Genomic DNA, 26,645 nt, shown 5'->3' on the forward strand with positions numbered 1-26,645 from the left:
TACATTTTAGGTCAATCCAGTCGAGTTAACAATAATCGTCTTGGTTTGCACTTTAATAAATAATTGAAAATGTCTATAAAAAGAGCATTCTGTTTTAAGAAATAACGACTGTACGGACTTTCTTGAAAGATTTAAACAATAGCGGCAATATAGAAGCAAGTATTTAAAATGTAGGAAGACCAAAATACGAGCCCTTTAAATTAAAGTTAATGAGCTTATTGTGTTTATTTTTAATACCGTATTTCAACTGAATGAGTTTTTATGTTATGAGTCCAGACTTATAAAAATAGCTTCGCGACAAATAAAGGTTAGGTTGTTTTGAAGTTAATCGAGTAGAGAAATAAAACAATAGATTGCTTTATTTATGTAACAATTTGTGCTGACGCAAGAAAGTACAATGAAGTTAAAATTTGATCACGAAATAAATTGACTGATTACTAATCTTAACACAATTTTGAGAAACACTTAAACTTTGAATTTTCGAATTTTAAATATCGATTGGTATTTCTACGCCTCAAACACGAAATAAAATGGCAATACAAGCTTCAAAAAAATCGAGCAAAGAGATGCAAGATTGGGAACTGCCAAAGAACGTTAAGCCTGATTCTTTTCATCTGAAATAACTAAGCAATGAGATGCAAGATTGGAAACCGATATATGAAATATATAAATGTATACATCTCAAATGATGCATCAGCCGATTCCACATAACAATTGCTGGAAATGGGGAATGATAAACTAGCTATTGATGAATCAACACAATGCACCACATTCCCAACTAATTTCTGTAAAATAACAGCAACAACCATTGTGTTAATTGACTAAGTTTTCCCAAATCTACCACAAAATTACGGAAATCGTCAGTGTGGTTCATTGCACGAGCTATATTGGTGTAAACTATAAATACCTACAATCAATAATACCATTCTATAAACGAAATTCCAAACGACACGATAACGTACCAGTTTATCGATACCGTACTGAATCAAGACGAAGTAGTGAATTATCTAAATGAATTCTTAAATTCACTTGATTTGTCGGACATGTCACCGCTCGTTCTAACATTGAAATTTGACGTACCCACCATTCTTCTACAAAATATCAATCCACCACGACTTTGCAATGGTACCAAGCTTTCAGTGAAAAAGTTATCGAAGCTACAATTTTAAACGGAAAATTTAAAGGCGAAGGTGTACGGTTGCCACGCATTCCAATGATTTCAACAGATATGCTTTTTAAATTCAAACGTTTACAGTTTCCGATGCAACTCGCCTTTGCAATGACCATCAACAAAGCACAAGGAAAATCGCTGCAAGTGTGTGGACTGAATTTGGAAAATCCATGCTTCTCCTCACTCGTCGAAAAACCTGATTTATTTGTATACGCACCAGAACGAAGAACAAAAAATACTGTATAGGTACCCAAATGCATTTCAATAAATATCATTCATTTGAATACTAGAATGGTCAGACTTTTCTCAATAAAACGAATAAAATTACATAATAATAAACTAAATTTATTGTCTGTGTAAGATTATTACTTAGTATATTAATTTAAACATTATCTATCTATTTAAAAAATACTGCTAGCATGATCACAGGTATTTAACACACAGTTTGAGACATTTAAGAGGTATGCTTTTTAACGGGCTAAGAAGTGCACGGGTTCAGCTAGTATATTATAAATAAACATATTTTTTAGGTAGGCATCACTATCCTTTTAATTCACACTCATTATAAATAATAATTTTATAGATTGTTTTATCAAAAAATTGAAATTAAAAATTAATCACGAGGCTTGTGTACAATCATACAAGTGCAATATTTATTTATTTATGGATAAATATAAGATTTAATTTCTATGCTCTTTTTTTATGGCTCAGTGTTTTTAAGAAATATTTATTAGTATTGAAATTAAAATTTCTCATCAGTAATTAAAAATGACAGAGAGAATAATAATACCTATAGTGAATAAAAATGAACACGCAAGTGTTGATGATACATTTATATAAAAAGACACAATTGATCACATTTGAATTAATGCAAAAATTAGAAAAAATAATGATGAATTCTATAAGCTAGATTAATAAAAGAAAAAGAAATCAAAATTCCATTAAAACAGTAAAATTTCTCATCAGTAATTAAAAATGACAGAGAGAATAATAATACCTATAGTGAATAAAAATGAACACGCAAGTGTTGATGATACATTTATATAAAAAGACACAATTGATCACATTTGAATTAATGCAAAAATTAGAAAAAATAATGATGAATTCTATACGCTAGATTAATAAAAGAAAAAGAAATCAAAATTCCATTAAAACAGTATAGTTACCAAAGTTACAATAGTAATTTTTGATATAAACATCGGTATTTAATCAATAAAAAACCACTCTTGACTTGTGACTCGTGCTATAATGACCATTTCATTTCCACTAAGTTCTGCAATATATTATGTTTAAGCGGTTTGTTGCCGTTCCTTTAAATTCCCCTTTGATTGTCACAAACAATTGCAGTTAAGCTTTTGCGGTGAACAGTATAATGCGCTTTTGATGCATAACTTTCTCAAGATTATTATTTTAAAATTAATATTAAATCGTGATTCTGAAATATTTTTTAAAGTTCGTTTTTATAATAGAAATTATTTTTATAGGTACGTTCATTACTTAATGAATAATTACATTAATTAACTATACGTTTGAGTAATCATTACGAAACATATGAGATGTAAATAATATAAAAATGGGGTGGATCGCAGGTAAAGGATGATTATTAGTTGGTAGTTTTGAGTATCTTCAACTGGTGTATGGACTAAATCACATTAAGAAAATCAGTGTATTGGACATTGGTGTAGTAGAAGGTAATGAGGCCTCCAAGAACCAAAAGTTAAGTTTTTATTAGAGCATTTAACTAATTAATGGTTCTCCTCCACCCATAAAATTTAGATTTTACCAGGAACTTGTCCTACCTCACTAGGTATTAGCGTTTATATTCTTCACGTTCTATGACATGTATTATAATAAATAAGTGGAATTATCTTACGTTGGCCGATGACACTTCATGTTCTTCTTCTATTAGTTTCACTAGAGGTTTCCCGTAGTTTTCAATCATCACACTTCGCGAACAATCCAATAGTACTATATTATATTATATTTAAATTGGTGATAAAAAACCATTGGAATATGTTTATGAAAAAACTTATTATAAAATAATTCAGGCACGTACCTTGAGTGCAGTTATCTAACATATTTTTCACGAGAACGGCTTCAGCGAAAAGATCTTTACAGTCCGATATCTTGACCTCACCATTTTCAATTGTTTTATTCGATAAGTCCAATATCTTTCGTTTTTCATCAACTCCTAAACTTAGTATATTCATTTGGCTTTTTTCTTTCTCTCTTTTTTCTCGTTTTAAAATTTCAACACGCTTGTCAGCCAAACATTGCAGTTCATTTCTTTCTATCTCCAATTCACTTATCTAAATATAAATAATATAAAATGTAATAGATTTATCGGTCAACATAGGCGTGTTTACGGGTATGGCCAATCTGGCCATGGCCAGACCTGCGAAATTAGCGGTCCTCCCTACCATACACTTATTCCACCATCATTGGGTATACACGCAGATATTAATATTATATTACATTTTTATCATAGACAAACCGACCATTAATATTCGTACTCTATCATCGTACTAGACTAAAAGAAGACCTGTAGACACGTACCCAAACACCCAATGATGAAAGAAAACTTTGAGTGGCCCTCAGCTTTGGTACGTATTCTATTTGTGCTATGATAATAATCTCGTAAACCAGCAAATACCAAACAATCATATTTTTTTTTCAGTTTCTTATCAAATAGATTCGTGTCTCGTGACAAAAATATTCTAATACCATAATATATAAAAACTACACTACAGTTTTACTTTATATATAACATTAGCACACGCATAATTCAGTAATTATTTTATACTTCATTGTCATAATATTATTTTTATATTCTGAATTATATTTAAACTGATTCTCATTTGAAAGCATTTGTCTGAGTTTAGTCTAGTACAAATATATATATGTTACGGGTAAAGTACAAAATATGGTTAGTGTTCACATTATCCGGGTAATGTGTAGGTACACTACCTGTACCTATTGGTTAAAGTAAAAATACTATTTATAAAACGTTTATTTCGTACTTTACTCGGGTATTATCTACGACTGAGTGGGTAAAGTACTTTGATAAAATGTATACGATAAAATAACGATTGTAGATAAATGTTTATGAAAAAACACACGCAATAATATTTAATACGGTGCTAGTTCGTCTTAATACACGCGTCGTACATATAATAGCTTTTTAAAATGACTTCACGCGAAAAATGTTATGAGTGTTTTTATAAAATAGTTAACAAAAAAAATAATAATTCAGTTTATTTATCGGCAGTTAAGGATAACGAAATAGTTTCGGAAATTAAAAATGTGAGATCAAGTGGAATAAAAAGTAACAAGGCATATCGAATTTTGAAAAGATACGACCTCATTACTTTTGGAGAAAAAGATAAATTAATATTGCCGTTGTTGGAAGGTAATACAAACATTTTGTACTATATTACTAATGAAAATATCTATGATGTGCTACACGATGTACATTTGAGTATTGGGCATGGTGGAAAACACCGCATGAATCCTGAAGTTAAAAAAAAAGTATAAAAATATAACATAAGAAACAGTGTCTATTTACTTAAAGTTTTGCGAATCGTGTCAATCTAAACAAAAATCTAAAAACAAGGGTCTAGTGATTAAACCAATGGTGTTTTCGGAAATGAATAGTAGGTGCCAACTGCCAAGGGGACCTGATTGATATGCAGTCGCAGGGGGATGGAGCGTTCCAGTTTATTATGGTATATCAGGATCACCTTACTAAATTCGTTCAACTAAGACCCTTAAAAACAAAGAGAGCAGAAGAAGTCGCAAAACACCTTATCGACATATTTTGTATTTTCGGAGCTCCGATGATATTACAATCTGACAATGGCCGCGAGTTCGTAAATAAAATAATAGAAGACTTAAAAGAAATGTGGGATACACTGAAAATCGTTCACGGAAAGCCACGCCACAGTCAGTCACAAGGAAGTGTCGAGAGAGCAAACCAAGACATACAAAATATGTTGATAACATGAATGAAAACAAATAACTGTAAATCATGGTCAGAGGGACTTTGATTTGTACAGCTAATGAAAAATAGGGCCCATCACGATGGCATTAAAAGATCTCCATACATGGCCATGTTTTTGGTACTGATGTGAAAATTGGTTTGTCATCATCTTTACTAGCAGCTGAAACAGTGGACAAATTAACCACTGAACAAGAATTGGAAGAAATATTGCAAAGTGTCGTGTCAAACTATGAACAAAGAGAAAATCATAGTGTTTCCGATAAAGAGGTAAATTGTTGGCAATATATAGTCGTTATACCATATTATTTAATCACTTCTACTTTTTTTCTTAACAGGACAGTACTGTATCTAATTGCTGTGAATCGTGTGGCTGTACTCTTGGTAATGAACAAACATCTATTTGTGGTTTATGTGATAAAAAGTAATTATTACAAAACAAGTTTTATTTAGGAAAAAATGTTATTTATTTTTATTAAAAATGTTTCAGAACACCATAGAAAATGAGAGAAGCAATTCAAAATTATCGCTTGAGCAACAAGCAAAAAAAAATGAAGTTCAGATCCATCAACTAATTCCCACCATACAATGTTGGCGACACAGTTAGAGTCGAACTACCAGAAGTAGACAGAAGTAAGGGTGATCCACAGAATGTATTCTTAGCGGTTGTGTCTATAAGTGATAATCAATATTACGAACTCGATAATAAAAATGACACTCTTCCAGAAATCAATTCACTGTATGCTCTGAACCATTAATAGATATTTTAGAAGTTTTAGCCACAAAAAAATCTTTGCATGAAATAGCTAATGAACAATCTTTTTCCGGTGGTCAAGGTTTTAAGAAGTGTTTATTTAAAACTAAATGCTTAACAAATAAATGTAAATGCAAATGCGGGGGAATACTTTGTAATTCTAAATGTCATCCAAACTCAAATTGTTCTAATAAATAATTGTATTTCGCTTTTAAATTTTTATTAAGTAAATAGTAAAATTGTTCAAATTGATAATTTATAGTTTAATAGTTATAATAATAAATAATTTTTTTTTGAATTAGTATAATTTTTTGGTTTTTGCTACTAGAAAGACTTTGTATAATCTGTACCATTTTAAGTGTTTGATGCGTTGGTCATGTTGTACCGAAGTTATAAGTTTACGATTATAGTTATACGAATACATTATCCACAGCACACCAGATAATGTATAAATTGATTGGATAGTGGATACTACATACTTAAGGTGGATAATGTATACATTACACTGTTCGTATTGATGAGGTTCACATTACCGGGTAATATGTACACTAACCGTTTTTGTACTTTACCCGTAACATATATATTTTATTTCAACACATTAATTATAAAAATATTATGCTTGTTAATTTAACGTTATGATAATAACTTATATGTATTATTTTAAAGTTTTATTATTTTTTTCGTAATAAGTAAAAAAGTATTATAACACAATGTTATGTGTCTGATGTGTTATTAGCCTAAAAATTAAAAAATAATTTATATTATTATCGAAGCTATTTGCTAACGAAATGGTAGACTATAAAAAACTTTCCACTCTATTGATGTATGTCGTTAACAAATAAAAACTGCTACCATTGAGTCATTACTCATTAGTGATATTTTTTGCCCAACATTCGAAACTATAGTTTTTATGTTAAACGATGGCATTGCTTTTATTTTCGGTCTTTAAATATTGTACTTGTAGATTTAAAAAAGAGTATTTTACATTTGTCACTTTTATCAGTTTCTGTAGTTGAGTTATAAATTATCACTAATTATCCCGAGATTTAAATTCTAGATTGATTATGATATATTACCATTTAGGAGATCGGTGGTGATTAGTTATTTTAACTAAAACATACCAATCTTTTGTCTATCATACTGATCGACCTAGTAATGTGATAAGACTTTTTACAGTTCAGGTTGTAAACTACGTGGCGGTGACTTGTAAATACAGTTTTGAGTTCAGGAGCGCTCTGTTATTTCGTTTACACACAATCGCATACAGTGTTGATCACTTACTAGTTACTAAACACATATTAACAAGACCCGTGTGTATGAATTTTGAAAATTGTAAAAAATATTACATACATTTTAAGATCAAAATTATAATACATAGAATCCTAATATTATCTATACTCGAAATTTCCAGTTTAAGTGAAAGCCTATACTACACCCCTGTGTGTTGTTTCCGGTTAAAAACGTGTAATTTCCGGGAACGTAATTGTGTAGGAATTCTCAGGATTAACAGGAAATGCTTGGAATATTGCCATGAATATTTAATAATGCATGATAATAGATTATTACTATTTTATTAATATAATAATTATCTTATTATAACGTGTATACGAAAAACTATTTTGAGTGAAGGCAGTCTGTCAGCTAATATAATGATAATATTTTTAAGTTACAAAAATAAATAAAATTGTTATTCTCCGTTTAATATCTAATTTCATCTAAAATCTTGCCTATGCATCCTTGATATTTATCAACTTTTATTGACAAGTATAAATTGAGCCCAAGGTTACTTTTTTTTTTTTTGTAAACTCAGCCCTAAAATTTTAGGTTGTAAATAGGTAGATTGTAAACTTGGCCCAAAAACTTCAGGTGATAAAAAAAGTCATACGCGTATAAAATATAATAAGCACGACATAATTTAATCTGGAAATAATAAATAATTAAAAGCCGTTTAAACAGAAACATACATTAAAATTAACAGCCTAGATGCACCATATCAATTACAGAATATGAAAACTAAAAAAACAGAACACTTACAAAATATAAAAATAGTGAAATATCGGTTAGTGAATACGTTAAACACATAGCTTTTTACTTAAAAATAGATTTCTACATTATTATACATTATTTATTTTTCACTTATATTTTTACATTTTTTTACACATTGGAATAAACATCTTAAATATTTTTTGCCTCTTTTATGACACATTATATTTATAAGGACAATTGAATCTAATTTTTAATTTTTTTAAAAATTTTTTATCGATGTTTTAAGGAAAATACATAATTGTAATTTCAATAAATTCGTTATTCTACTTAGAATCTAAATATTGGAATTTGGTAATTTTTGATGTTTTTTTCTTAATTTAAGTTACATAAAAGACAAAACGTAAGAGTAGGTATTTTATACCAAATATAATTTATTATACTGAAAATAGTATTTGAGTAAAACTGTTTAGTTAATTTTTCCATTATAATAAATTAAAAAAAAAGATATTCGAATCACCGTTGATTATTTATAGTATGCTTATTAAATTAAAATCAATTGCTTAAAACGTTTGTATAATATTGTTCATGTATCTGTCTGAACCGGACAAAATTATCCATGACAGTGGTGTACCTGATTTGCCTATATAATACGCCGTGTCATTACATTCTAAATAGTATGGTATTATTATATCATAGTTTTATACTATATCAAGGCAAACTACTATAAACCATCAAGTTTTAAATGTTTACAAAGTTAAATTAAGTTCAAACTATTCTATGACTAATATTATTTTTCTTACTTTTTTGGTCATTTCATCAAACAGATTGTTTGGTATTTGTAACTTTATACTTTGTACTGAATAAAATTCATTCACCACAAGATTACTAATGTAATTCTCAATAAAATTTTTATTAAATTCAGTAGTCATCTTGTTTGTAAGTTTCTCGATGTTTTCATCCAAGTCTCTAAAAGTTATAGAAATAGTTATGATAAATATATTTAGTCAAGTGTGATAAATTTTTTTCATATATTTTTTTTACAAAGTTTAACACTGTTATGAAATATTGTTTGAAAATAAAATATGAAAGTATTTGATACTAGAAAGTTACAATATATTCAAGATTTTTGCGTAATATAACCATAGCTCAAAATCCGTTTATTTAATACAATGAGAAAGTTGTTTAATGGTCTACAAGATTGATTATAGTCTCAGTTAAGAAGGTCGGATAAGTGAAAAAAGTCCTTAACACATGATATTTTTATCAATAATACTGAATAATACATAATAATTAAAATATCAATTCTATAAATTTATTTATACAACACTTATTCATACATCAACGTTTATTTTTAACAATGAAATTTCACTCCATCGATAATGTTGAAACAAAAATCAACTTGGATATCTAATATCAATCGCGTTTGTTGGTGGAAACACATACTGCAGGGATACAGAAAAAGTATATTGTTTTCAACAATTACCTATAATGGTGTAGATAAGTTTTCAAATTCACAAATAAATGTGTTACACGATACTACTTGTGCTTTAACGCTAACCAAAAGGAAATATTGTTAGAAACAAAAATATCATAGTTATAAAACCAAATCTTCGTTTAGCTTGTGAACTACAGTGGCAATAAAGATGTAAACAATATAACGCCCTTGAACATTATGTAGGATTTTTAATGCGCGATGTATTTACTGCCAATACGGAAGGCGATTGTATTATTTCTGTAAGAAAATAAAACGAACGGTAAAAGCTCGCACAGTAGGTTCCTGCGTATAATATATATTATACCTTGGTATTAGTATCCGAACGTAATGTTGTACAAATTTTATACTACACGTCTGGGGACCGACAAATCCTCTCCTTTTATCATCTACCTGATTCCATTTCATTCGCAGACGACGTAATTCCGCATATGCATATATACAACGACGAGAGTTTTATAACCGTTTCTGACAATAGTCTATGATTTATTCAGGTGATTACCCCCTACTATATATTATAATGTTTTGTATACTTTTCATACAATTTCACTGTAACTTGGTTTTGACCATTCATAATTCTCGCAAGCAATGTATAACCCTTCACAGTTGTTCTCGTATAAATAGTTTTGAGCGTAGTTTTATTTGTAAAAGAATTTGAATGCGCTATTAAGTAATAATAATTATACAAACGGCTTGAGCGCCCATCACGGAACGTAAAAAGTATGTCAGTCGTTGTTCGACAGGGCCTGATGATAAAATGAAATACGAACAACAGAATACATACAACGAGGAGATATGATAAAAATGAAAAATAACGAATGCTCGCCACGTGATTGTGTTTCTGAAATTAATTTTTTCATTTAATGTGTTAGTAGCTACATGAAAATTACAGATTTTTTTTGTCATCATTGTTTCGAGCATGGTTTTATGTATGCAAACGCCGTATGGGGTTTTAAATCTGTTTACTATGGCGCGAAGTGGCCCGTTTGGGATAGGTATATGTTTTGATAAAAGAATATGATTTGATTTTTAAAAATAGTTTTTTAACGAGTAAAATACTCTGAAAGATTGTTTAGGCTTATATTCATACGGTTTCTCTCAGTGCGTTACAAATAAGTATATCATAATGCAAGTACCTATTGTACCTTTATGATACAATTTAAAGTTATTTGATTTATTTTACTTGATTATATTTATACGTTGAATAAAATATTAATTTTAATTTAATTTTTCAAGTTGAAAATTATTGGAAAATAGTCAATTAAGGTAATTACTGACTAATGAGATATAATTTTAAACACAAAACGTGTGTTATGTACGGGTTATTAGAATACTGAACTCATATTCGAATACATAATTTTGTATCACTTAATGTAGGTATCAATGCTATGATAGGTATTTAAGTTTTAACTGACGTAACACGTTATTAATTTCTGATATTATAAGGTTGAATATTTTAGGAACATCGTCATTATGATTGAGTCGAATAAATTCCGATAATATATACAGAGTGCATAACTAATAGCAATATAGTGGATAATAATATACAGAATTAATTTACACGAATTATGAACAAATTTATCCATGGAATATTAGTAGAATATTATCGTAATTCAAGAATGAATGATATCGATTTAATTCATCCACATTTTTTAATGTCAATACCTATGTATCTATATCATTAGGTCGTGCCAAAAAATCTTTATCTGCTCCTTTACTTATGACATTACCCTCAAAACATTTTTCCCCAGGAGACCCTCTTGAAGTTAGCAGCAAAACTATGAAAGACACTCATGAAACACATCCAACAAACTTTTTGGACATTGTTGGATCAATCTCAGAATTTGTTGGACATTATTTTCACCATAGAGCTTTCGACACTTTTGTGCAGCCAAATATACTACAACAGCACAACTTAATGTCAGAAAAATTTCACCACTATAAAAAATGTAAAGATGTAATAAAGAGCTTTTTTCTAAGTTGTCCTCCCTGCAAGGTTAAAAAAAGCTCTCCCCGCGAAAATAATGTCCAACAAATTGTAAGATTGGACCAACAATGTCCAACGAATCACGCTAGACTTTTTTATAGGGCTGAAATTTTGCTGACATAAGTTGTGCTGTTGTAGTATATTTGGCAGCACAAAAGTGTCGAAAGCTCTACCAGCGAAAATAATGCCCAAAAAATTCTGAGATTGATCCAACAATGTCCAACAAGCTTGTTGGATGTGTTTTATGAGAGTTTGTCATAGTTGTGCTGCTAACTTTAAGAGGGTCAGTAGAAGTTTTTAATTGTATAAGTGCGTCCACATTAAAAAAGTATCCTTGTATTGATTTATCACTGTTTAAGTTACAAAAGAACTATCGAAAAAACTAAAAAGCAATCATTTACTTATAACTTTTATTAAATTTAGTACTTTGCTTATCCTACTTCTATGCTGTACAGTGGACATTTCCAATTGCTATTTAAATAAGATATTTATAATCGACAAAATACTTACACAGGCTACCCAAATTCATTGATATATATTGAACCAGCGATTAAAATTACTTTGCTCATTTTTAAATAAAAATAAAAATACATTTTCATGTAGAGCTTATATTATAGAATATGTTTGTAAACACATTTGGACTTATGGTATTGCATTTTGGGGACCAGCAAAAATATTTCAATATCAAACACAAAAAGTTTTTAAATTGTTCAACCAGTATCTCATACATACCATCTTACAGTTCCTTCTTATATTTAAATAAAATACTTTATTAGAATATTTCCTAGTCGAAAAGTTATTATTTAAAATATTCAGAGATCTAATCATGTAAGTTCACCAAGTATATACGTATAACTCAATAACTCCCTGAAAAAAAAAAATACAATGACCTCTAATAATTTAAAATTCAATTTATGAATAATTATCCAATAATTAATGATTTTTTAACTAACTTTAAAAATTCCGCCAATAGATAATTTCTATTCTCACTCGTCTACCATTTTTCGTAAATTAATTAAAAATATTTACTTAATGTAAGGGTATAATATATATAGGTTGTGTATATCAAAATATTTTAAATTCAATTCAATCTCTGAAAAAAGAATAACCAATAAACACTCTAATATTGTGATTACATTATGTTCCACATAAATAATTAAATTTATTGATGTATAGTGGTTATAAAAATTCGTACCCTACCATCTTTATTCATGTATAATTTATAAAATATATAGTACTTTATCGATCTATAAACAACAATTCAAAGCTTTAAATATTTAAGACAGTTCTATTTTCGGAAGTAATCTAGATATCTACTGCCAGATGGTCAGATATAATAATAAAATGTATAGCATATACATTTTGTATAATCGATCTGGATCCAAAGGGGAGGGGCTAAGGTAATTAAGCCCCCCCCCATTAGAAATTGTGTGTAGGTATTATGTATTTGTTTTTATAATATACCGTTCTAACGTCTTAAATTCCAAATAAATTAAAATTGTTATTCTTGATATCAAATTGTATTTATAATGTTATATAGGTATATATTACGTACTAAAATTATAACTATTTATATTTTCTTTGAAAAAATATAGTCTTTGTCTCTCCCTACCATTTCATATTTTTAGACCCATGACCGCTCAATACGATACGAATTTCAACAGTAAATTCTTCTTCTTGATTGTTTATGTCTAAATACAAATATTTATTTTTCTTCGAGAGCATCGAGCCGTTATCAAAAAAAAGTAAAGTAATGAGTTTTAGAAGTAAAAAAAATCATTTTTATACTATAAGTTCATAAGATTTCTGTCTATTTATTTTCATTGATTATTAACTGCAATATAATCTGTAAGTTACTACGAAAATTCAAGTTTTCTATTATGTAAAATAATAATTATTGTTATCAATAATTATCATCTTATGAAATATAATAAAACGTTAATTGTATCGAGTAATGAGTATTGTAATAAAATAACTTTATCGAAGACAATAGTTTTCTTTTGTGCGTTTCTTGTTCGTTAGTCAGACTTCTGTAGGCGTATCTCGATTTCTCTAAAGCCATTAATGTATTTGTTAGCTCTTGCAAGATTATTTCATCGGTAGCATTTTTTTTGTTTAATTCTTGAGTAGATTGTTTGATTGTACTGATGTCTGTATACGAGAAAAAGTTATTGTACACCAAAAAATGTTCAATACAAATTTATTGTTATAATATAAGCATTACTTTTTGATTCATTAAATAAATAACAATAATATAATACTTATACTAAATGACCATATTAGAGTAATTCTGTTCAAAACTGTTTTAAAGTTTATGTGCAATTGGATATAATCTAAAATTAATCTTTATCTTTTGAATATGTCAATAATATAGTTTAAAAACGTAGGTAAAGAAATACAGGTTACAGGTAAACAATACATTTTCCATATAGCTTGTTTACAGACGAATTTAAATAGAATACTGCAGAGTTAATTAAATAATTAAATAATTGATTTATATTTTAAACAACTCAATTTCGGTTGATTATGCATGTAGAATTGTAGACTATATAATTTAGCTGTTGTTCCATTTTAGTATTGTTTACTAAACAATTCTCTTATCCTTAAATGATTATAATATTATAGCAAGAATATATTCTAAATGTCAAAAAACTTGACTCAGATAAATAACTTTATACCCATCGTTTTAAAAAAAGAACAGACATTTTTTGTTTTATATCAGATATTTATCTATCTCCACAGAAAAACTTTTCTTTTTTTCTTAATAATTCAAATGTATAAGTATTACTATGACTGCTCTATACTCAAACAAAATAAAATACTCTAAGCACTTGTGTGTTATATCTCCTTTTAACAAGAAAGTGCAAACTATTTCGTATATACTCTATGTGGAATTTTAGTACATATATTATTTTTTATTCTGTCAATATTGATCACAAATATGTTTACAGAAAGCAAATAAAATCAACTCGAATTTATAAGAACATAATGTATTATTATATTTGTTTAAGATTTTGAGTAAACAAATTAAATCTTTATTTTCGTCGTTCAATGCTAAGAAAACGCTTTTTAACCGAAACGATAAATGTATGGAAGACTGTATGTGACTGAATGTATGTATGTGATTACTTTCTAATTAATAAAATTTCGTCAGTCGCAATGATGTTTTAATTAAAAATTGATAGCGACTCATATAAATAATAATATTTTATTAAAATGGAAATATGACTTACGGTATTATTAATACGAGTTTATTACCAAAACATAAATTATTAATTTTTTTTTCTTTTATATACACAAAATATATTTTATATCACAATTACTTTTTAATTCGTATCATTATCTATCTACCTATCTGGCTGTCTTAAATAACGTAATATCTGTTACACTGTAATTAATTTGATGCACAAGTAATGAAAGGTGTATAAATGCACACAAATGCACTTGAATATTATCGATTGTATGGTTCAATAAATGTTATATTTATTTATTTTAAATTGCAGCAGAATTTAGTTTTCTTTAGATAAATACTTAACTTGAAAAATATTGAAGTTTATTCTATTAACATATATTATGAGGTCTGTACGTTTTATAATTTATAACAATTAAATTTAAGAGTTTAAGACATTGAGATGACGCCACACTCATGTATTTTTCTCCGTATTACAAACAATAAATTTATGTTATGCAGCAGTTTCAATTTTGTATAATTTGCTTCATATTACTATATTAGAGTGAATTGACCTTTAATCATTAAATTTGATGGTAAGAATATAAAATATTAGTGTCTGTGTTTTCTCGTATGGTTTGTAGGTAGGTTATTTTAACTTTTAATTCTAACATTTTATAAAGGCATCTACTCATAACTTGCTGGAAAACAAAAACATCGTAATAAACGAAAATCCTCAGGTATTATATTCTTATCTTTAAATTTGATGAGAGTGTCAATTCAAAGCTTATTATACAACATTGAAACATCTGATCTCAAATTCGATATGTTATACGTTTGTAAGACAGATCAGCACATGCTGGTACAGCGTACTCTTAACTCAGTACCTAACGTATCTTACATTAATTGCTATATTATAGATCCTGTATCTATGGAAAATCCTATTAAAGACTCAAAACATTATTAGTATTAAGGCTTAACATTTTGGAACTTTTTGTTGAAGTTTTTTCCGTCTTCTGACTTATTGAAATTTTACATAGGGTACATTAATAATACTTGGCACGTATTATTTAGTTAGCGAGTGAAAAAAAAGTTTTTTTAAGTTAGTTTTAATCTTAATTTTTAACTTCATTTTGATTATACATTATGAATGTATTATTTTGACTTTAAATGGATTTAATATATTCTTCGTTACTCTTTACAGAATCATAAAATTATATTTTTTATCGCCTCACTATTTGCTCACACAAATATCATCTATTTGTTTATATGTATACCTAGGTATTAAAACAAAATATTGTATATACTTCACAGACTTGGGAGCAGTAAGTAGTATAGCGCATAACCAGTGGCGGCGCGTTAGGGTAGACAATGAGACATTGTCTACCCAAAAATATCAAACAATTTAATTTTAAAAATTAGTTGTTTATTATAATAATATTATGATACCTACTATATATGTATTTTATTTCTTCATAATTTTATAAATAAAATGTTATTAACACTGATTCGTCTCTAAAGTGTCTGTGTGAGTAACGAGTATGATTAAATATGTATAGTATAATTTTATTTATATCTTATCTATACCGTAATCGCTCCGTTGTCGCCGTCAAATCGGACGAGACTATTGAATTGTGTCTCACTATTGATGACGGGCGTATGACAAGGTAAACGGGGGACGTAGTGGGGTATTACCAAAATTATATGTATGTGAGAGACATGTCTCAACGTAATATTTTAATAATAATTTAATTGCATTCCGACTGTGGTTAATAGCACATGTTTAATGTTTATAATTTTTTCTTAATGGAGTGATATACATTTTAAACTTAATATGTCAGATATTATTGATATTATTTTAAATAAAGGTCTTGGTTCTTTTTCGTATGAAGAAAAATGATTTAGCTATCGAAAAAAAAATGTTAGGTGAATTACCAAAAGATCCAACTTTTGTAAACAATGTAATAGATGTGTTCGCAACAAAACAAAATCGGCGAATTGATTTAAATTATATCCAAATATAATTATTTTATGTAATTTACTTTTTTATGATGATCTAATTTTTAAATAAATTTTATATAACACCATATCTTTGGTTGTCTTGTTGTCTACCCTATAAAATTGTTCACGCGCCGCCACTGCGCATAACACTATAATGTTAGAAAAATAGCTATTTCGGTTAAATTAATTTTTTTTCAGCTATGATTTCAAATATTAGAACATTTAAATATTAATATTTTTGTACACATTATTTTTTACCAAGTCTCACTGTGTAAAATTAATATGATAAATGTTGCCTAGAATAGTTTTAAAAGATGAAATTAATTATTTATTTTCAAAATGAATTTTTATGTCAATATCAATTGAAAATACAAACTTAACTAACGTTAAAGTCACGAATCATTTTATTGATTGAATTGTATCCTATTCTCCCAATTTTAAAATTACAGTGAAACCTCAATAACTCGAATCTCTATAAGTAAAATTTTCGGTAACTCGAATTTTTTTTGCCCACAAACGATTTGAGTTATCAAGGTTCCACTGTATGCCCAATTATAAATCATTGCCATGATAATTTTTATAACTTTAACATTTTATAACGTTTTATTTTAGTATTGTGGTCTCAATATTTCAAGTATAAATATCTAAAAATTTATAATTTTTAGTTAGACAAAAATACTTACCATTATTCAAACCTTGTAGTTGGATGGTTTTTACTTGTATTAATATATCTAATGTTTCGTTCATTTCAATGCACTAAAAATGATAGGTATTATTATTATTAATATTATCACAAGTCAAAGAATATTAAAATCGTTATAGTTATGATCAAATTGTGTCATTTACCGTAATATTATACTTCGAAAACTATTGAAGCATTTGAGAAGATATGTTGACTAATACCTATATATGTATAAAAACACAATATGGGCCACTGGGGTTTTATTTTGTTGTGAGCGTTGTACATGAACAGTATATTTTTCCTCATAATATATAACTGTTATCCCAATGTAATGCGTGAAGGGTAGGTAATATTTCGGGTTGAAGGTACCCAAGCAATTTTTCAATACTATGTAGTTGTGTATATACACATATACGCATAATTCCATGCGTTTATTATTTAATAAGTGTATCATTAAAAAAACATAAGCACAAGCATAAAAACAACGTGACGATAAAGTGACTAATACACGAATTGTAATTATTATGTGGACCCGTGTTAAAAAAAATCGGAAAGTATTGATATTTTATCTTAGTAATGTAGAATTAGTATTTTAACTTTGAGTAATTTTTTAGGCATAAAAGGAGCAAAATATAATATTTTTATCTATTGGGCCATAATTCTACGCCCTTCTACACCTGAAAACATACATAAATTATTATTTTATATGTGTTAAACATACAACATGTTTATATTTATATGATATGTAGATACTGTGTTTGAAGTTTTGTACATTATTAAAACTAAAGGTAATATATCAAGTTAAGTACCTATATTATATAAGTGTTTTAAAGGCTAATTATTAGTAATTACATAAAACGCACACAGAACAAAATATTAAGGTAAAATGCTTTTAGCGTGGTAAATTGTAAAATACTGCGATGAGTTAGACTGAAACCGGGGCTCTTTAAACCCGAATCATCTATTTAGAATTCAGGTTTCTAGTGCAGAGTGTACTCAGGTATTCAAACACTAAAATAAAAATGTTTAAAAACGTTTGGGTTAGGCTCATAACTGTTATTATTTAGGTTAATATAAAGGAATGCGAGTGTTCGGGAAAGTGAAAAATAATATTTTAGAGTAATTAGGTACCTAGCTACTATTTTTTTTTTAAATAATAGGATATTCCTTATAACATAAGATTCGAATTTTATTAATTTTCGATTTTTTTACATCATCCCATAGACGCAGTTCAAATGATTATTATTGGATTTAGTGTAGGATGGCGAAGATAAGCAGTAACACATGGAGGTGTATTTGTTTTTAGATAATAGAGCTTTTAACATAAGTAGACGATTTTTAGAGTTAATCTATATTAGTTCTTTTATGGTGAACCAAAGTTAGTATTTGTGAGCAAGTTAGAAACACCTCACCAATCCCCCTCCCATAACAAACTAAAATATTTTGTCTAAATACAGCTAGGCATGATAAATATATTTTTGTACTAAAAAGTGGCTTTCTTAACCAAAAATCATAGCTCTATGTTATTTATAAATTATGGCCTTTGTACCTCAACAACACAAATGTTTAACTATATTATATAGGAAAGTCCCACGCACAGCTCTGAAGAATATTTTGAAACTAATTAAAAAATGGGACACTAAAGTGACGTCAAGAGTATAATAATAAATATAAAAAAAGAAAAAAAATGAAAAAGTAAATGGGTGTACGCACTCTGTATTCTGAATAATTGTAAACACGCAGAAATTATTGTGTCTAATTAATTTGCTGTTAAATATTTAAATGTAAATAAACGATAATAAAATAAAATGTAATTATTGCGTATACAGTCATATTATGATCTACGCATAATATTATTATATCTTTTGAGTAAATTTTGTGGATGATGGGTAACAATATTAAAACAATATGACGTAGTTTACATAATACGTACATTATAATATTTGCAATGGTAATACGCATCGATCTATAATCACTTTTTTACGAAAGCATCTTACTATTTCCAATATTATACAATAAATAATTTAACCTACAAACCTATAAACAGTTTACTTAAACTTTTAATTTTGCATAAGTCTACATTATGTTAAGTCTATGAAGATGATAATATATTATAAATTATAATAAATAATTTTACTTTGTTAGTGTTTTCAGATAAACTATCTATTATTTCACTTGATTGCGTTTGAAAATTATTCCATTCCGACAATATTGAATTCCTATAGAATTAAATAATTTATCAAAAATAATAATTTTAATCTTTCTAATGTACCTATATCAATACAATTAAACGGTTAGGTATAATTTTTAAGTTTGGACATGTGGGTATTATGTTAAAACAGTAAATGTTCGTGAGTTATAATATAAAAATTCCATTAAACTTATATTCTATAATCACCGTTTTTCTTTTTCTTTAGAAAGTTCTGATTCACAATCTTCAATTTTTAAATCCAAATACTTGCTAGTCTTCTGGCAGAATTCTTCGTAATCCGATACTTTGGTGTACACATTTGAACTAGTTCCGCATACTTTTTGGATACAATCATATTTCATTTGAAAATTCATCACGTTACTAAAACAATTTGTTGCTTATTCAAATAACTCAAATTTCGACGCTAAAGCTATTTTATACATTTTTTATTTGTATTATTTAATTTTGCTCGAATTATTTTAAAAATGTATTTTTGATTCATCGAAATAGGTAGGTTGTCAATATAAACAAAAACGTTAATTCTCCAGAGTTTCTTATTTATGTTTTTTAATCATATTTTTAACGCGTAAACTCGTTTTGCAACCTGTCTTACATAACCTAAATTTGTTCGCGTTTAGAGTGATCATATCCAAAATGCTAAAGGATTGCGGGTATTTATTATCCTTCGGGGCGCGTCGGATGAAGAAATTCGTTTATTACGTCTGTACCGATGAGTAAGTATCTTAGCATATCACTCAGATGTGTTACGATATAACATTATGTAGTATGGATAGTTAGAGTAATAGTGACTAGTCCGATCGGTTATAGAATACAATTAAAACCTACCAATTCGCTGAGTTGTAGTACTGTTTGAGATTGATTTTGTGATTTTGGGCGAAACGGGTCTCTCCCGTGTAAACAGTTTTCCGGACGAATTGTCAATTTTTTTTAATGTTTTTGGTTCTTAAATTAATAAATATTTAATACATAGGCAGTGTAATATGTACTAACAATCTAACATAATAACTGAGGTAGAGCAATAATTATTACATGGGTCGGATTAATGTCACATCCTGAAATATATATTGAAGCAAAGCAATTACAGTGATTACTGACTAGTGTGAAAATGTGCAATTAGAATTTCTTATTATTGCCAGTTGCCGTATATAAGTAAGTATGTTTTCTAAAAACAGAAAAGCTCAGATTATAAGGAACGATTAGGGTTTTTAGACGAATATTATATGAACATTGAACTATTTTAATGGTTACGTCTTTTTATATTTGTATGTTTTTTTTTTATTAATTAAGCTATTCCTAGCCCTATCTAGAATAGCCTTAACAAATTGACTTTCGATAATTATACTTTATCCTTTTAAATTATAGCAAGTAGTCGGATGTCTAATTCTCACTACACTAAATCGATCTTTGAGTCTAGTTCTAGGACTAATAGTATTAATTAATTTTTTAAATTTTGTTTTACAGGTCCTAGAATTTATGATCCGTGTTCAAACTAACACAACGCATAAAACGTATACAAACATTTAATTAAGGTCTAAAATAATATTATACAATATTTTACACTGCAACTATCTGCAGCGAGTTATTCTGCTATTATACGATTTGAAGAATCATAACCATATTAAACCGTTTACCGTTTTTAACCGTTTTACCTTGCTACCTCGGTTATGAAATTTACTTAAGTCTTGTACAAAAGCAGATGAGTTATTAATTTATTGCCCTCAATATAATAAATAATTTCTAAAAATTATAATTTAAAAATTTGAAGATGCTGATGTAGACATGTATTGTCTCTATTTTGCTATTCAGACTTGACTACTACCCTACGGTAGGTTAGGTTACGCTAGTATTACTCAACATTATTGTTTTCTGTTAACCAGCTATGATGGTAAATTCGCCGAGTACGACATAACTGACTGTTCAGTAATCTGTAAACCATTAAAATAACAATCAATTATGTCTATTTGTCACGCCGAAACGACGGCCGACATTATTTTTACGTCAGTCAGAAAATTGAGCCGTCTGGTTATTGCGCGCTGAACTTATGAATTATTATTATTATGCTGCATCGCAATCGATCATTGAGCGTGAGATACAAATGCCACGAACGATCTACTTTTTTTCTCGTTGTTCCTCTGTCGAGAGACGCCAATAAACAGTGAAAATTGTAAAACCATATTCACTGCAAGGTACAATCGTATCTCGTATGATCATGTTAGGTATCGTTCTGGTGTCTGTTATATACAAAAATATACCATCTACTCGGACAAAAAAAAAAAAAAAGTTTCTGATCAAATTTAATCGGTTGGCCGTGGATTTTAACAGTCGATCATAAATTATGACAGCTGCACGTCTTTGCCAGTATATTATTAGAATATAAATTAAAAGCGTGCGCAGAATTCGCGGTTTCGGGTGTAGCGCGGGATCAATCAAGCCCGTCATTTCTTATTGTTTTTAAATAATTTCTGTTCACCCGGGTTACTGTTATTTACTTTACATTGAGAATCTTTTAACGAGTATTATATATTTTATACATTGTAAATTAATGGAATTTGTTTGATATTACTTCATTCAAAATTTTACATAGACACCTATATATTATTAGGTAGCTGATAAAAACTAATTGATAATGTATAGTAATAATATATTTTATATGATTAGAGTATTATATGTAAACATTTAATTTTCAATAAGCCTATTAAATTTACTTATTTTTATTTTTCTGCCAAGCCTTTGCATAATTTATAGTATAAAATATAATTGTTCTTCATGAAGAACTCAAAAGGAAATCGTAAATGGTGTATTTTTCTCAATTTTCGTTATGTATTGGACATTTCGAGTTGGCTTTTTTTTTCATACACTTAAAGTTGTAATTTTTTTTTTTACAAAATAATTATATTGGTTCATTTTAAGAAATACTTATTTTATTAAAATATTTTAGCAATGAAATTTTACTCATCGAGTTATAGGTACACAATTTTTTTAATAATTATCATTAAATAAATCGCATATTATGATGTTTCTTGATCAATCATTTAAATACTTTATATTCGTCAACAGTCATATATTATTTTATCTTTGAAATTTTACATTTTCAATACTTTTATTTTTCACTTGAAATCGTTTATCAAGGATATTATATTTTTTTTCATTCCTACCATATTATATCCTCGATTATTCAGTAAATATCACTATGGTGTATTCCTACTCACTTCTCTAATTTTTATTTTAGCACATGCTAACTAAATTCATGATATGCGGCTAAAAAGGTGTAAAAAAAAAATTCCAATTACGTATACAAAATATTCAATAATTATTTTATATTGTAAATTTTTAGATAGTACTTAAAACGTCTTCTCCTTGGTATTTCATAAACAAAAATCTTCACAAAGACCTAAATTTTTTTCAAAATCATATTTTTATCTCGTTGGTTTTGACGTTTATGGATTAAAATATTTTTATTTTTTATAAATATATAAAAAACAAGCAGAAAATACTTCTGAAAAACGTAAATAATATTTCCCTTAACAGACTACCACCACAAAAATGCATAATACCTTACTGATTCTGAAATTCCTACGTTATAATACCTATTAACTTGGTTACCTGCTGTTCTCAGGCTCATTACTTACCACCATTACTCAACTTGATTTTTTTTAAAAATTAATTTAGAGTTAAATAATATTAAAAAAATAAAAATAATTTTAGGTTTTACCTCGCTATTTGAGCATACATAACAAAAGATGCTAGTTTTTCTTCTTCTGTTGACAATATTCTGTTTTTTAGTTCGTTAACGATGTCTGAATAATGCTGTTTTTGCCTTTCTGATTGTTCTATCATATTTTTTACATGACTTTCATGTACTGATCCTCTCTAAATACAAGAATACCATAACATTAACATTAAGTAACGCAATAGTTACTTTTTTATGTAAATGAATTAAAAATATATTTTTTTTAGACGATAGATATTCATCACAGTTAAAATAATAATTTAAAGATGATCAACACATTCACATTTGTTATAGAACTTTTACCGTTGTATTACAAATACATTGTATTATTTGAATTACTAATTGCGTAATTTCATCGTCTTAACATTTGAATTAATATTTAATAATATAATATAATTGATCGAAATAAAACAATAACCTTTTTAATACGGCGCGTTGTATAGGTAAAATGTATACATCCAAGACGATATTATTATTTAAAATCATGGCATATTAATTATAAAGTTGTGAATAATATTATAATTCATTTAATTTAAATGCACAAAGTGAAACATCCTCTTTAAAAAAAATCATCTTATGATATCTATATTAAAATACGTTATCACATTTTTTGTCGTACCAAGAATTCCACCCGTGTATATAGTAGGGGAAAATATATATTGTATCATTGGTAAAGTATTCTCAAGTAAAGTCGCATAAAAAAAAATATTTTACAGACATTATGTTTTTATTCATTGCAGGTAAAATCACACAAATAACATGTTCATACAAATAAAATGAGAATTAGCATTAAAACCAATAATAAAAATAGCTCGCTAAAAAAATCAATATATTGGAGCGTATTGATTTTAAAACAAGTTTTCTAGTCCAAACCATTAGTTACTGGGACGATAATAGTAGTATAGACATAATATTTAGGAAAAAAATGATACATTGTATCATTGATTATAAAAAATACTAGTAATTATTAGAATCAATGATAACATAAATTGCATTTTTATATTAAATCAACTCCATATTTAATTAGAAAAATAAATACTATGTACAAAACTACTTACTACTAGGAGATAAATGTCATAATGTACCTGTTGTGCTTAAATACATTTAATGTAACAATTTTGTTCAAGCTTAATAAAAATAAGAACCCGAAATTGAGAGCAGTATAGGGTGCTATAAAATTAATCTAGAAATTAAATTACAGCGTGCTGATAAAGAGTTTGCCCCAAAATCTGTCCAGTATATTATTTATACTTTTGATTTAGATGACCTACTCAAGTTATTTTAGCCAATCCCTTTCACTAGGATTTTCTACCTTTAAAACTTTCGGAAGAGTAATGGGTTCTTGTCTCTGACAAAACAAAGCGATTTCCCCCTGATCTCTATTTTCAACTATTCATTAATTAAGCTTAAACAACTTTTATTCTAGTCATATCAAATACATGCTGTTTTTGCTTGGTGATACGTCATGTTAAATCACTTAATTAAAATTTGACAACAAATACACGAGTATTTAATACTTATTTACTTGCCGTATCTTATTTAACTTAACGATTGGATAACAATATTGTTGTTTTAAAATATTAAGTGATCATATATTTTCAATGTGATTATTAGATATAATTTGTGATAAAATATCGAATTACATTCAACATTTTTATTTGTACACAATTCAATAAGTATTTAAATGAAGAATAATTATTTAAACTATTTCGTTGTAATTTATACCTAAATGCAAATATATTATTTTTTCGTCTACACATGCACAATTATATTTTCAAAACATTTAGATTAGCTGTAGCTAATGCTTATTTATATTTTATACCAAATTATTAGAGTCAAATAAGTTTCTATAATAATTTATAGCAATATACTATAAAAATGTGACAGACCGCCTCCGCTCAGAATCGTTTTCCTAATGAATTCAAATTTAACACATCTGTACTTAATGGATTACTAAACTACTCAATGCTCATGAACATCGTCACTATCGATTTTATACAATCGACTTCTCGGCAGTACAGCAGGGTGGTTGCTTACTACTCACTTTTTTGTGTTAAAATTAACACAAAACAATAATTTTAGTGTCATTATTTCGTCGAAGTAATAATTAATAAACATAAAATATATTTATGAATTAAATAACTAGTAATTTAAAAATTTTACTATATCTAATTAAGTTACTGTAAATATTTACACATTTTCTAACTGTCCATTTTTATTTTACGATTAGCCACTATGATATTCAATTTAAGTGTAACTTTTAACTGACTTGTTGCAACTAATCCCATTCTTATAAATAACAAAGATATAAGGGTTCTGATTTTTACGTAATTTTAAAAACCATAATGGGTATTTATGTTATAAATGCAATAAATAAAATGGTACTTTGAAAAAAAAAATGTACTAAGAAACTATTCTAATTCTACTTATTAAAGTATATTATGACCTAACTTTATTGAAGTACTCATTAATAATACCTAAATTCATATTTTAAATTATTAACGTATATGAAATAAAAAAATAATTAATCAAATAAAATTAATCCAGTTTAATGTGTAGCTTATAACACAATCAGTAAATACTGTAACATTTAAACATTTTTTACTATTATTATTATTATTATTATTATTATCATCATTATTATTATTAAATACTAGGTATTAAAAATAATGAATATCAATAGTAATAATATCGATAATTTATTTATTTTTTGAATCATCTAGTTTTTGTGTGAATTTTTTTTTTTAATCACAATATCAATTTTATTTTTATGATTTGTAGTTTTTATTTCGACTATTATGCAATGACATGTAAACACAATGTTATTTCAATACTATGTACCTTATTTTATATTATTTCTTAAACATCTCGAAAATCTTGATTTACAATTACTCATCATGGACGTCAGATGAATATACGTATACTTACGTGCACATACAATTAATAATATAGCCAAGTCAGCTCCACTAGGAATTATTTTTTGAATGTGATCATTTATCGTTGCTTTAAGATTTAATGACACCCGTACAATGTATATGAAGCTTACCTCACAAAAGTCTGACAGTTTTTTTTTTAATTACATAAATTATAACGTATAAATGTAATCACTAAAATAAAATATTAGTGCAAATACATAAACCAAGTGTAATACCAAAAACTAAACACATATTATACGAACAGAATGTGCATATATACATATCAGATTTACTACAGATACGTCAAATAAGTCAATTATCTTTAGAATAATTATATCTTAAATAAAGTTATTAGAAAAATAACAACTCGTTATTTCACATGCATGTTCTCTGTCATTTTATTTTTAAATTTTGCACTAAATATTCCTTATTTGATTTTTTCAACATAAGTCATAAGAAAAATCATTTCATTCAAAACCTTCTAATATAATAGAGAATTTCTTTTTAGGTTGAAATAGTTAGTTGACTACATAATATAATATTATACAG

At 27.4% G+C, this 26,645-nt stretch overlaps 1 protein-coding gene and 1 pseudogene across 1 annotated transcript in view; one reads left to right on the forward strand and one right to left on the reverse strand.

Moving 5' to 3' along the window:
* Positions 1 to 3,035: 3,035 nt before the first annotated feature.
* LOC107172595 (uncharacterized) overlaps positions 3,036 to 26,645 on the reverse strand; it is a 34,205-nt gene continuing 10,595 nt past the window's right edge. Inside the window, exons 5-12 of the mRNA XM_089223386.1 lie at positions 23,164 to 23,321; positions 19,638 to 19,811; positions 19,377 to 19,458; positions 17,241 to 17,313; positions 13,364 to 13,538; positions 8,709 to 8,874; positions 3,228 to 3,480; positions 3,036 to 3,139 (exon numbers count right to left, since the gene is read on the reverse strand). Coding sequence (XP_089079512.1) covers positions 3,036 to 3,139; positions 3,228 to 3,480; positions 8,709 to 8,874; positions 13,364 to 13,538; positions 17,241 to 17,313; positions 19,377 to 19,458; positions 19,638 to 19,811; positions 23,164 to 23,321 — 1,185 coding nt within the window. The remainder of the gene's footprint in view (positions 3,140 to 3,227; positions 3,481 to 8,708; positions 8,875 to 13,363; positions 13,539 to 17,240; positions 17,314 to 19,376; positions 19,459 to 19,637; positions 19,812 to 23,163; positions 23,322 to 26,645) is intronic.
* On the forward strand, positions 5,650 to 6,120 carry LOC149057343 (uncharacterized; annotated as a pseudogene).

The sequence above is a fragment of the Diuraphis noxia genome, unplaced genomic scaffold (assembly GCF_037042655.1).
Source record: "Diuraphis noxia isolate RWA-SAM2 unplaced genomic scaffold, SU_Dnox_SAM2 contig0003, whole genome shotgun sequence".
NCBI lineage: Eukaryota > Metazoa > Arthropoda > Insecta > Hemiptera > Aphididae > Diuraphis > Diuraphis noxia.